Raw genomic sequence first — 13,091 nt, 5'->3', positions numbered from 1 at the left:
AACTAGTGGTCTATCATAAGCATGCATAAAATGGTGTACAATACACAAAAACATATACAAGAACAGTAATAATATACACAATGACCTGAAGATATGTGTATTCATTCAAAGAAAGGTTTTTCTATGAATTAAGTAAAGAAGAGTCCATTTTTATGGTGTAATGTGTCTTTCCTAAGAGGAAGTGTTGCTCTACCCGCATTCCTTTGAGCAATAAACCAGTGTTATCAGATGGGTTGCCATGGAACCAGAGACCTGGAGTCGTTGACAGACACACCAGCACCAGTATGTGTATTAGGTGGGGGGGGGGGGTCTGTGACCATTTGTTAATCTAATAACTTAGTGATTTGTTAATTCAAATGGAAAATTGTGTGTCTGATTGGTGAAGACAAGATTTGGAGAAACACAAGGGTTGATAACAGAATTTTAATTTTCAGGTTTGCTGTCCCTTTAAGGAACTTTTTAGGCTGCTTTATTCCTGCAGTACCTGGCAAAGTGTGGGCTCATTAATTCTCTCTTTTTTAACCTTTATTCTCTCTGTTCTCTTTCCTCTGTGTCTCTCAGGCGGTGGATGCCGATCTTGTCTCTAACGTGACCTACAGAATAAAAACAGAAGCGGCTCGGCAGCTCTTCGCCGTGAACCGTCTGACCGGCGCCGTATCAGTCCTGCAGGCGCTAGACTTTGAGGACTTGGCAGCAAGCAACAGCACCTACGCGTTTGAAGTGGAGGCGTTAGATCACGGAGGAGTCCTTCCTCCTGGAATGGCCACAGTCTTCGTTAGAATCACGGTAAGGCCTCTAAGAGCGCTCATCAGCTTTAAAAAACTCAGTTTTATCACACCAGTCTCAGTGGCAGCACGAGAAACTCTCTTCCTGAGAGTTCTGCAGGTTCCAGTTGGAGATGGTTTGAACTTGGGGGAAGGAGGCCAATTTTCATCAGGTCTAATGCCGGTGATTGGATTAGATCTTTCAAAGCTCGTCCACAGTGTCTACATGCTAACTCTTCTCGCAGAAGCTCCTCTGACTCTGTTCCAGTAATGCCTACAAAAGATTTGATCTCTGAATTCAATTAGTCTTGAAAGAGAAACCTCCGTGTTGGCAGGATTGTGGGCGTTGTTTACTGGATCCTCGCCTGCGTTTGCCTGCTTTCCCGTTGTGATATTTCTGGTTGACGGTGACAGGAGTGACAGACAAAGCTAGTTTCTGATGCTAGCCTGGCACAGCTATTCCAGGCCTGAATGACTCATTAGCTTTGTGACTGCAATTATGTGAGGATTTTAACACGAGCGCTCTCCATCGCCTCCGAAGATTAGCCAGGGGATCAAAACAGAAGGATTAGCCTCCTCCAGTTTACAGCAGCTTGAGTGAGTGCGAGTGAGTGCGTGTGATGAAAAATGAACTTGAACTTCATGTAAAAAGTTCCTTTTTTAATTATGTAAATCTGATAGAAATGTTGTGGTTTTCAGCGAGGGTGTATGCATTAGCATTAGTGAACGCAATAGCTAACACGGATTAAAATGAACACTCTCAGGAAACACTCTCAGAAAAAAAAGGTACAAAAGCTGTCACTGGGGCGGCACCCTTTTAAAAGGTAAATCTCTGGTCCTTATTTACCCCTAAAGAGTGCATTTTAGTACCTAAAAGGTGCATATTAGTTTCAGTGACAACTTTTGTACTATTTTTTTCTGAGAATGTAAGGAATGTAATTATTTTGGAAGTAAACTTCATAAGTTGGCATTGTGAGCACACAATATGCAATGTTAAAATTAAACTAATGCAGGGAAAATTAACCTGCATTAGTTATTTCTGTAGGTAACATTAGTAAATGCCTGAAAAAACACACAGACTCGAATCACGCCTTTTCTTGTTTTGGCCAGAGAGAGCGACTGACCCAAACAAGGTCATTCCACACAAGTCCTGCGAGCCAGCGCAAATGGCTCATTAAATCAGTTTTGCTTCCTTTGATCACTCCAGTCCATACTTGCCAAACTGTGGGAAGTCCAGAGCAAATACATGCAAATTAGCATCGACCAACCTTGCTGCAGGGTTACTTGCATTTATCAGAATAATCTGTGCTTCTTAAATTTATTCAAAAGATGCCATTTAACAAATTTAAGATGTTCTTCTTTTGTGTTTTTGGACATTAATTTAGGGATTAGGTGTATAAATAATTACAATTACAATTTAATGTTAAATGCAATTAATTATTTTGTATTTCATAATCAATGTTATTTTAATATTATTTATTTACTATTATAATGTTTAATTAATATTTTGAATATACTTTTATTTTTATAATTTCAGTTTCATTCAAATTATTTAGTTATATGCTTTTGTCATTTTTTACTAGTAGTATGTAGGTTTCATTTATTTTATTTTTTTTGTCTTATAGTTCTTTTTAGTTATTTATCTCCAGTAAGTAATTTTTGTGCTAAGTTTGATTTAGTTTTTTTTTTAAATCTAATATTTATATTTTAATTATTTTTGGTTTGATTTCAATTAACAAAAATGTTTTATTAGCTTTTTTTAATCATTGGATTCGAATCTCAGCATTTAAATAATCAATAACAAGATATAAAAATTCTGTTATTGTTAGTTCATGATAACAGATTAAATCATTAATGCAGCTTATAAGAAAAGTAAGTTGTTATTCAAGAACAGTTTTTTGCATGCTTTCAGAAAGCTTAAATAATGGATAATTTTGACTTTTAAGTTCTGATGGCCTGATCTTCATGGCCTCTCATGTCTTATTTCAAATTTATTTTCTATTATTAGGCAGTTTAAGAGATCAAATAATAAGCTTTTTTGGCCTAATAATTAATTGAAGGTATCAGCAGTATGTGGCACATAGATTTTGGGTTCAAAGATTGTTTCTCTTATTAAAGTGTGTGTTTATAGATCACGGTGACTTATTTCTTATGAGACAAAATGAAACCCCCAGAGATTTTCATGATCTTCGCAGCAAGTGTTTTGTTGTGATGTGAAAAACAAAGTGGTGAATTGTGGTTTTGCTGCTGCTCTCTACAGATGTGCCATGAATTTTGAGTTTCTTGCGTTTCGCAGTGATCTTTTAGCAAAGTTCGCTCCCTGTTAGTTTTGCTGCAATGGAGATGGTGTAACAAATTGTAATGATGCTTGAGCTGAGGTGAAGGCAATGTTATTAATGTCAGGGTAGAGTCATCATAGCTTGGGCTTATGGGAGATTTCGAAGGTTTTGCAGGGAGAGATGCTTTACTCCTGACTATCAGGCAAAGTGTGGCTGTGTGTGTGGGCATATCCATCTGTGGCCAAGACCCCTAAGAACATTGAGAAAGGGTAATTTGAACCCTCTGAATAGTTGCAGGGTTGTTTCAGTCTTGTGTGTGTCTGTAGCCCTTGTCCCCTTAACTCAGAGAAGAGCAGCTCGCAGCGTATAGATCCATATCTCCTATGCTGTAATTTCAGCCACTTGAGCTCGTACTGAGGTGAAAGGTTAGGGTGTATTGATGTGTATTTCAGGTGGATAACTCCCAATGAGGAGAAAATCACTGAACTGAGTATAACAGCAGCATACTACTGAAATGCGGTTCCAAAACCTATTGAGCCTAACAGCAATGAAACTGAAAAACCTCATAAATGGCAATGTTAACAGTTGATACACACACACACACTAACATTTGGAATAATTGAGATTTTTTACATTTTTCTGTCTTATGCTCACTTAGGCTGCATTTATATGATGAAAAATACAGTAAAAATTAATTACAATAAATGTATACAATAAACGTCTTAGGTTACGTATGTAACCCCAGTTCCTCGAAGGAACGAGACGCTGCGTCAGGAGACGCTTTGGGGAACGCCTACAGAGTAACCGGCTCTGATTACCAATGAAATCTGTCCAATGGATGGGAGGGACGTCACGGGCGAGGTGACGTAATGACCAGCTGGTATAAAAGCACGTGCGGTGAAACCGGCGTCAGCTTCTAGAATGAAGCAAGCACTGGCAGGGATGCCGGAAGTGTGGCCTCGCGACGCAGCGTCTCATTCCTTCGAGGAACTGGGGTTACATACGTAACCTAAGACGTTCCTTTTCAGGAACTCGAGCTGCGTCAGGAGACGCTTTGGGGAACGAGATACCCACGGCACCAGACTTCCAAGTCCCTGCCCTGTGTGTATCCAACGGAGCACAGCTAGGGCGAGAGAACGGAAACCTGGAGTGGCTCGTATGTCTAGGCCATAAAACCTGACAAGGTCAGGGGCGTAGACCATCCCGCAGCGTTGCAGATGTCCTGGATAGGGACACCTGCGAGAAAGGCCTTGGAGGCCGCCACACTCCTCATGGAATGAGCTCTGACTCCCATGGCGAGGGGAGGTCAGAAGACTCATAGGCCATCTGAGTGGCATCCACGAACCGACTGCCTCAGTGCACCACGGAGGAAATGTGTAACTAGGGGTTGTCTGCCCACTGTCAGTCCACCAAGAGGGGTGTGGTAAGCCGAGATTGCCGCCACATAGACCTTCAAGGTGGAGTGGGCTAACCCTGCGGAGAGTCAAGCCTGCAGGAACTCCAGCACTGTACCAACCGGGCAGTTAGCTGGGTCGAGCTGGCGATCTCCGCACCATGAAGTGAAGAGTCTCCACTTCAGGGCGTACAGTCTCCTCGTAGAGGGAGCTCTGGATTGGAGAATGGTCTCAACAACATCGGTTGAGAGACCGGAAGCTATGAGCTGTGCCCCCTCAGGGGCCACACCCACAGCTTCCACCACTCCGGGCAGGGGTAGACAAGGTGCCTCCTGCCTGTGAGAGGAGATCCCTCCTGACTGGAATCTCCCATGGAAAGCCGTCGAGGAGGGAAATCAGGTCCGAGAACCATACTCGGCCCGGCCAGACAGGAGAGCCGGGAGGAAGCAGCATGCTCATAGGCGACCCTCTAAAGTGAGGGGAGCAATGCTAGCTCTACCAAGGCAGAGCTCTGGAGAGTGGAGCACTTAACTCTCAGCATGAGAGGGAACTCAGACGCTCAGAAGGGAGCGGCATGCTCAAGGTGACCCTCAAAGTTGAGGGGAGCAATGCCAGCTTGACCAACCAGGAGAGCTCAGCCTCATAGCCCACGCAGGGATCTGGTGCGCCAGCCTGTACAGGGGGCGCGAACCGCAGACCTCCTTGGTGGTTGCTATAAGAGACCACCGATGTGTTGTCGGTGCGAACTAACACATGGCAACCTCTTCGGTCTGGGAGAAAGTATTTCAGAGCCTGAAACACGGTCAGCATCTCCCTGACCAAGCGAGATGATGACCCCTCCACAGACCGTGGGCAGGGCGGCCACTCATGACCGCTCCCCGACCAGTGAAGGATGCGTCTGTAGCTAGCGTACGCGGCAACACGGAGCTCCCAACACCAGGCCCAGGGACAAGAACCAAGGTTGTCTCCACATGTCGAAGACACGTAGGCACCGCCGCGTGACCTTGATCATGCGAAGCGGGTTCCCACCTCGGGGAGAACCCCCTGGTCTTGCGCCACCACTGTAGGGGTCTCATGTACAGCAGGCCAATAGGTAACACGTTGGACGCAGCCGCCATCAGACCCAGCAGTCTCTGAAACTGCTTGACAGTGAGTGACTTGCCCGAAGGGAAGTACTCGGTACTGGTAAGCTTCGCCCCCGAAAGCAAACCTCAGGAACTTCCTGTAAGTGGGAAGGATGGAGACATGGAAGTATGCGTCCTTAAGATCTACGTGTCAAACCAGTCTTCAGACTTGATCTGAGATACTTACCTGAGCATCTTGAACTTCAGTCTAGCAGACTGAGCGGTTCAAATGATGCAAATCTAAAAAGGGACGCAATCCTCCATCCTCCTTGGAACTATGAAGTACCGGCTGTAGAACCCGGACTCTCTCGCGAGGAGGAACCACCTCCATGGCCTCCTTCCTTAAGCGAGTATGTACCTCCTGTTCCATTACCAGAGCCTGCTCGGGGCCCACTAACGTGGAATTCACCCCATTGAATTGAGGCGGACGAGAATTGAACTGGATTCTGTAGCCTCTCTCTACAGTGTGCAGGACCCATCTAGACACATTTGGCAGTAGCTTACATGCTGCGAAATAGTCTACTAAGGGAACCAGTCCCTCGAGACTGGCCCTGAAGCGGCGTACCGGCAGGGAATGACCGAACTAGCTGCTCTAGAGACCCCGGAAGGGATGGCGAGCATCTCAGCTCCGCTACGGTACCGGACGGAAGAGACTGAGATGTGCGCTCGCTGGAGACCGCAGCGCCCTGAAGCACCATAGGTGGCAGGGTTGGCAGAACGATCTCCTGAGGGCACTGGGGGAAGACGAGCACCGTATGCTGCGGTGAATCGGGCTCTACCCCAGCGGGACTACCCTCATAAGCCCTGATCCCACTCACATCAGGGCTTCTTGGCCGAAGAACTCTTCACCTGCTTGGCTGGGAGGTCCTTGACCGCGCACCCTTCTTACTGCCCCAACCCGCTCCAGCGGGGGCGAGCTTGCCTATACGAGGAGCCAGCACGCGGCAGGGGCTGCTCTCGCCCAGCAGCCCCGTGAAACCCCCGCCCTCATCCAACTCCTTGAGCAGGTCAGCCTGGCATGCCCGAAACACCACTATGGCGTGCAGACATACCCCTTGCCTTCAGAGACGACGCAGCGTCATGGGACAGATAGCTCGCAAGCGTCTGTTCCACACGCGGCATTGCTTTGTGATCGCGCTCACTCGTCCCCATCACATACCGTAGTAATCAAGAGGGGACAAAGAGGCGGGCCGAATTGATTTCCCTACGACCTCGAGACCTCAGTGTGGAGGTCGGGGAAAAAAAATGCAGGCTTGGATGTGGAGGCGAGTCTGAAACCGCAGGAAAAGCCCTCTTTTTTCTTTCTAGAAAACCCTCTCTGCGGTTCGACAAGCCACTCCACAAGCTCCTCATATTGGGGTGACAGAGTGGGTGCAACATGCTCGATGCTTCCCATGTGAACCTCCTCCATCAGATGCCGCCGCGAACCCCACGAGTGCCGCCTCCGCTCCGCCTCAGCGGAAGCAGGCAGCGCCGCACGGAACGCCAACACACACAAGCTGTGTGTATCCCTCGCATACACAAAAAACATCTGCAGGGAGGAACACACAGCTCGTATTGCACTTCTCCCATATTCCAAGCCCTAAACTGGCTCTTCTTAGCCATAGCTAAAGACAGACAACAGTATATAAGACTGACAGAAACACAGAGCGCTTGCTGAATGACAAAAAGCTGACGCCGGTTTCACCGCATGTGCTTTTATACCAGCTGGTCATTACGTCACCTCGCCCGTGACGTCCCTCCCATCCAGATTTCATTGGTATTCAAAGCCGGTTACGCTGTAGGCGTTTCCCAAAGCGTCTCCTGACGCAGCTTGAGTTCCTGAAGAGGAGCAATAAATTTGCATTAGCTTCTATTTTTATATGTACAGCTTTTTATTTTAGCTTAATTTACAGTAATGGTATGTGCTTTTGTCATTTTTATTCATTTTTGGTTTTTAATATTAGTATTTAGGTTTAATTTCTTTTTATTTCATTTCAGTTATAGTTTTAGTTCACTTTTGTTTTTTGTGTATTTACAGTTATTATTTTTTTAAACATAAATTCATCTAAGTTAGATGTCAAGGCAACATTTATTATTGTTTGTGTAGTGCTGGGTGGTACGACCAAAAATTGATATCACGGTATTCACGGTTTCACTGTATTTTTTTTTTATGCATGACCGGGTGTTAACCACATTTTCTACTGACTAAGAAAGAAAATACTGCAGTAGATAAACTCTGTTTATACCAGCCGGCGCAGACCAGATATTATTGCTGGCAGGCCACATTTGGCCCACGGGCCGCCTGTTGCCGACCACTGCTTTAGTGGCTCGCGTTATTTTATTAGAACGCGTTATTGGTTTTCCGTGCCTTTCTGAATGCAAGATTCAAGATTTTATTTGTCACATACATAATTATATAAAGTATAACCAGCAGCAAAATTTAAGACACCAACCCATCCCTGCACTTCACACCCCCTGCACAGCCTGGAACATAACATTTATTTCCATGATCTGCCATTTTCGCTGTTGACCTCGCTTGTTTCTTCACAATACCTGCAGAACTTCTGATGGCTCGCCTAGAACATGGGCGGGTACATGCAAATGTTGGGGGCATAACCATTAGTGATCCCGACTGTTACGTAACAGTCGGTGTTATGTTCTGATTCGCCTATTTTTCAGTGGTCTTTTTTATTCACGAGATTTACATAAGAAGGAGGAAACAGTGGTGTTTGAGGCTCACTGTATATCATTTCCATGTACAGAACTCTTATTATTCAACTATACCAAGGTAAAGACAGTTTTAAATTCTATGGCACCTTTTATACTCTATTTATCATTATGTCACTCCTCACTAAGGTGGCGACAGCAGACGGAACATAATCACTTTGCCAGCAGACCTTGCTTACCTCAGTCCTGCTTTAATGAGTGTTATTAATATATCTTTGTTCCATGATTCTATCTCTGTGTTCTTTCAGGATGTGAATGACTTCTCCCCGGTCTTCAGACAGGCACTTTATAAAGGACTGGTGGCTCCAAATGCAGAGAGAGGGACAGTCATCACAACTGTGCTTGCAGATGATCAGGACCCTCCAGTGAGTACACAAAGCCCAAATGAAATACACTTCTGTGATCTCTGACTCATTCTTAAATGCTATTTTGTACTCCAATTTTAATTTGATTTTAAAATAAGTAATAAAACCACAGAATAACACAGGGTATGAGTGAGGATTCGTTTTAGTTAGGTTTTAAGAATATTTATGGATTATTTCAAGTTAGATTTTTGAAATGTGTCTTAATGAAATGTGGGACCAGTAGTGCACGTTCAAGGTCAAGTCAGAGCAGCTTTGAGATGAATAATTGAATGCAATATTGTTTGGGGTCAGTAAGACTTTTTTTAAATACTTTTATCTGGCAAGGATGCATTAAATTGATCAAAAGAGACAGTAAGCACATTTCTAATATTTCCAAGATTTCAAATAAATGCTGTAACTTTCTATTCATCGAAGAATCCTATTGAGCAAAGCAACCGTTTTCAATAATAATAATAATAATACATGCTTCTTGAGCAGCAAATCAGCATATTAGAATAATATCTAAAAAGTCATGTGACACTGGAGACTGATGCTGAAAATTCAGCTTTGACATTACAGGAATAAATAAAACGTTTAAAGATATTAACACAGAAATCAGTTATTTTAAATTGTAATAATATATCACAATATTAACTTTTTACTGTGTTTTTTAATAAAAAAAATGCAGCCTTGGTAGTCGTAACTGACTTCTTTAAAAACATTTTTTTTAAAAACATACTGACCCCAAATGTTCAAGTTCAAGTTTATTTGTATAGCGCTTTTTACGATACAAATCATTGTAAAGCAGCTCTACAGGAAATTAAGTTTTCACAATATATTTATATATTGCAGAACCTTAATATATTTAACATATGGCAAAATTTGCTAATTCTGTATGTTGTCTGAGCGTTGGCATCCTCTGAGGGGTTGGCATTATCTTTTCTCAGGTGTTCGGTCATCTCAGATCATTTAAGGGTTGGATCCAGACTGAAGCTTCTGTCATTCCTAGTTACCATGGGATGTTAATCCCGTGGCAGAAACAGAGAAACAAACAGAGACATAATTAGCGTAGCTGCTGTTCCATCTAAGCAAAAATTATTTGTTCAACCCAAGCTAAAGAATAATAATAAATGTGCATTTGATCAGATATAACTGCAGTACAAGATTATAAGATGAATTATGTGAATGCTTGGCTAAAGAGATGTGTCTTTAATCTAGATTTAAACAGAGAAAGTGTATCTGAACACCGAACGTTATCAGGAAGGCTATTCCAAAGTTTGGGAGCCAAATGTGAAAAAGCTCTACCTCCTTTAGTGGACTTTGCTATCCTAGGTACTACCAAAAGTCCAGAGTTTTGTGACCTTAGGGAGCGGGTTGGATTGTAGCGTGGTAGAAGACAAGTTAGGTACGCAGGAGCTAAACCGTTTAGGGCCTTATAGGCAAGTAATAATATTTTGTAAATGATACGGAACTTAATAGGTAGCTAGTGCAGAGACTGTAAAATTGGGGTAATATGATCATATTTTCTTGACCTGGTAAGAACTCTAGCCGCTGCATTTTGGACTATCTGTAGCTTGTTTACTGAAGATGCAGGACAACCAGCTAGCAGTGCATTACAATAGTCCAGTCTAGAGGTCATGAATGCATGAACTAGCTTTTCTGCATCAGAAACAGGTAGCATGTTTCGAAGCTTGGCAATGTTATACGATATATACAATGATGAATGTTAAAAAGGAAAATATGTATTATTAATTATTATTTAAATGTTTAAATATTAATAAAAATAAATATTATTTAACTTTTTAAAAACATTTTATTTATATTAAATTCTAATAAATTAAATTGTATTATAAATGTGTATTATTTATAGTAATTATATTTATTATAATGAATTATGTTATACTAAATATACTAAAAGAAAGAATTGAAATAATTAAATAAATTACATTTTGTTAAAAGTTCAAAATAAAAAGTACTTATGTCTGTTAGAAATGTATTTTCTGTTAGAAATCATTTTTATTGTAATGTAAAATCAAATTCCTTTAAATCAACATGCTTTTTTTTATGTGTTCCAGTGTAAACACTAGCATCATGGCCCTGGCAAGTACAGGTGTTACATATGACTAACAGTTTGGCAGCGTTAGCTTAAGGTTAGCTAGAGTTAAGACTAGTTAGTACATTAATTCATTTGAATACATGATTTCATCCCTGGCCTCCTTTGAATTTCTTCATCTGAAGTCTTTATATACTGTGTTGTTTTATTACTGTGTATGAGAGTTTAGTCTCCCACTAGCGTACCTGTTTACATGTCCCTCCATTAACATGTTAGTCTGCTGTTATGGATAATCGGTTTGTTCTGCGCTGTCATTCTCTCTCTACGTCTTTATTTGATTGATCTGACAGAGCCATTTTACGTTTACCATCTGGAGACCGGCCTCTCTCTCTCTCTCTCTCTCTCGTTTGGTAGACGACTCCAAAATGAAATTACACACAGCGACACAGAAATTTTGACACTGTGGTGAATCTGGAAATGAATTTTTTTTTGTGCTTTCATCAGAGAGTGGAAATATTTATTGGGCTTTAGAATGCAGCCCAGCACGCTTCTGCAACTTTTACAGCTGGAGGGAAACACGAGGCCATTACAGTATAGCAAAGACACACATCTCTTATTACCTTATAAATTACATAAACAAGGTTATTTGCTGCCTGAGGTTTGGTTTATTCAGAGTGGCAGCAGCGCACGCCAGGGGCTGGATATGCGCTGAATGCCTGTAAATGTTTATCATCCACAGACTGTAAAACAAAAAGATGTTTTGTGGGTTTTTGAGTCTCTATATGCAGTGTGGACGTGTTGTTAACAGACTTTATTGGTTGTCAGTAACTCTGGAACACAGCGACAAAAGTTTCAAAGACGTCTGAATGAAGTTAGTTTGTAAAAGTAGTTTTAAAGTGTGTTAATTTGTCTGTTACAACAGCCAAACTTCACAAACAGCTTTACAGCCTCACTTTTCTTTTTCTTTTTTTTTTTGTGGTCAATTTTGGCTCTGTCGCTTTCCTCCAAAGGGAAACAAAGCTCGCAGCAGGGGTGTCAATTATACAGAGGAAGCATTTTCAATTGGTGTTCAGGAATGGCCTTTTCATTAGTGGGTGTTAAAATGAACAGCGATGTTGCTATTGAAATTTGTAGCTTTTAATGTTTCGCTACGTGGTTGCTGCACTTGTCACAGATTTATGAGCTTCAGTTGGAGCTGGTGACGGTACATTCAAGGGAACAGCAGGGGTGCTGGAACCACTTTTAGCCCACGTCTTAAGTCAGTCGAACATTGAGTGATGTTACAATATTGCCGTCAATACGCTCATAAAAGTGCATATATTGCACTTATAAATGGATTATATACTGTTCAAAAGTTTGGGGTCTTTAAGATTTGTTTTTTAAAGGCTGCAAGTATTTGATGATAGTATAATATCGATAATCAATTTTATTTACATTTTAGAATTTAAAATATTTTCTTTTGAAATAGTTTACTGGAATATTAAAAAGTAATGTAGTCATATGATGGCAAAGCTGAATTTTCAGCAGGCTATTATTATTATTATCATCATCATAATCAGTGTTGAAAGTGCTTAATATATTTGTGGAAAATGTGATATTTATCTGTATTTTTTATAAACAGAAGTTTCTAAAGAACAGCATTTATTTGAAACAGGAACCTTTTGTAATATTATGAATTTATTTATTTATTAGTGCTGTAGTGACTCTGAACATGTCTGTTTTGTTGCCAAATTGGATATTGAGTGGCATGTTGGGATTTTTTTTTTCTTGTGAGGAAAAAAAAGACCACAGTGTAATTCTATACTCATTGAAAATCTTCCTCTCTAAGCATTCACATCACTATCAGTGCAGACACAAAAGAACCAACAACAATGGCATCACTGACGTCAAACCTCATTCCACGGCATATCTGAATAAATGTGGATGCGAATAAGCTTTGAGACAAGATTTTCAGTGAATAGTGATGTTTTTACATGACAAGATGAGTCCTGACAGCAGGTGGGAGAGGACACTGAGGGGTGTTTGATGTGACTCTGAATCCCTCCGTACGATCGGGATCCTGTGTAGGGGACAGGAGTGTGTCAGAGAGAGGTGTGTGCTGCCGGGAGTCTCTGACACACAGCTTAACCTGAAGGAAAGAGACACAACACTGTCTGACACTGAAGGGTTTTGATTTGAGGTTTTATTGCATTCTTTTTTATTTCAAGAATGCTGACAATGCCAAAGAGACGAAACCGTCTATGTGTCATAATAGTTAAAATCCCAAAATAATTATTTACTTTTTCTAAAATATTTATGTGTGTGTGTGTGTGTGTGAGTGACACACACACACACACACACACAAAAAAAATAAAAAATATCGAAACAATTAGGAGAAATTAAGATTTTATATTAAAAGTCATATGATTACATATATTGTCAGAG

At 41.6% G+C, this 13,091-nt stretch overlaps 1 protein-coding gene across 1 annotated transcript in view; it reads left to right on the top strand.

Moving 5' to 3' along the window:
* The window catches only part of pcdh15a (protocadherin-related 15a), a 233,974-nt gene that overhangs the window by 150,791 nt on the left and 70,092 nt on the right, over window positions 1-13,091 (top strand). Inside the window, exons 21-22 of the mRNA XM_079437451.1 lie at window positions 562-786; window positions 8,519-8,635. Of these exons, the coding sequence (XP_079293577.1) occupies window positions 562-786; window positions 8,519-8,635 (342 nt within the window). The remainder of the gene's footprint in view (window positions 1-561; window positions 787-8,518; window positions 8,636-13,091) is intronic.

Source organism: Barbus barbus, assembly GCF_936440315.1.
Source record: "Barbus barbus genome assembly, chromosome: 16".
Classification (NCBI taxonomy): Eukaryota; Metazoa; Chordata; class Actinopteri; order Cypriniformes; family Cyprinidae; genus Barbus; species Barbus barbus.
The sequence above is the reverse complement of the archived record's forward strand: the minus strand, read 5'-3'. Positions and strand labels throughout refer to the sequence as shown.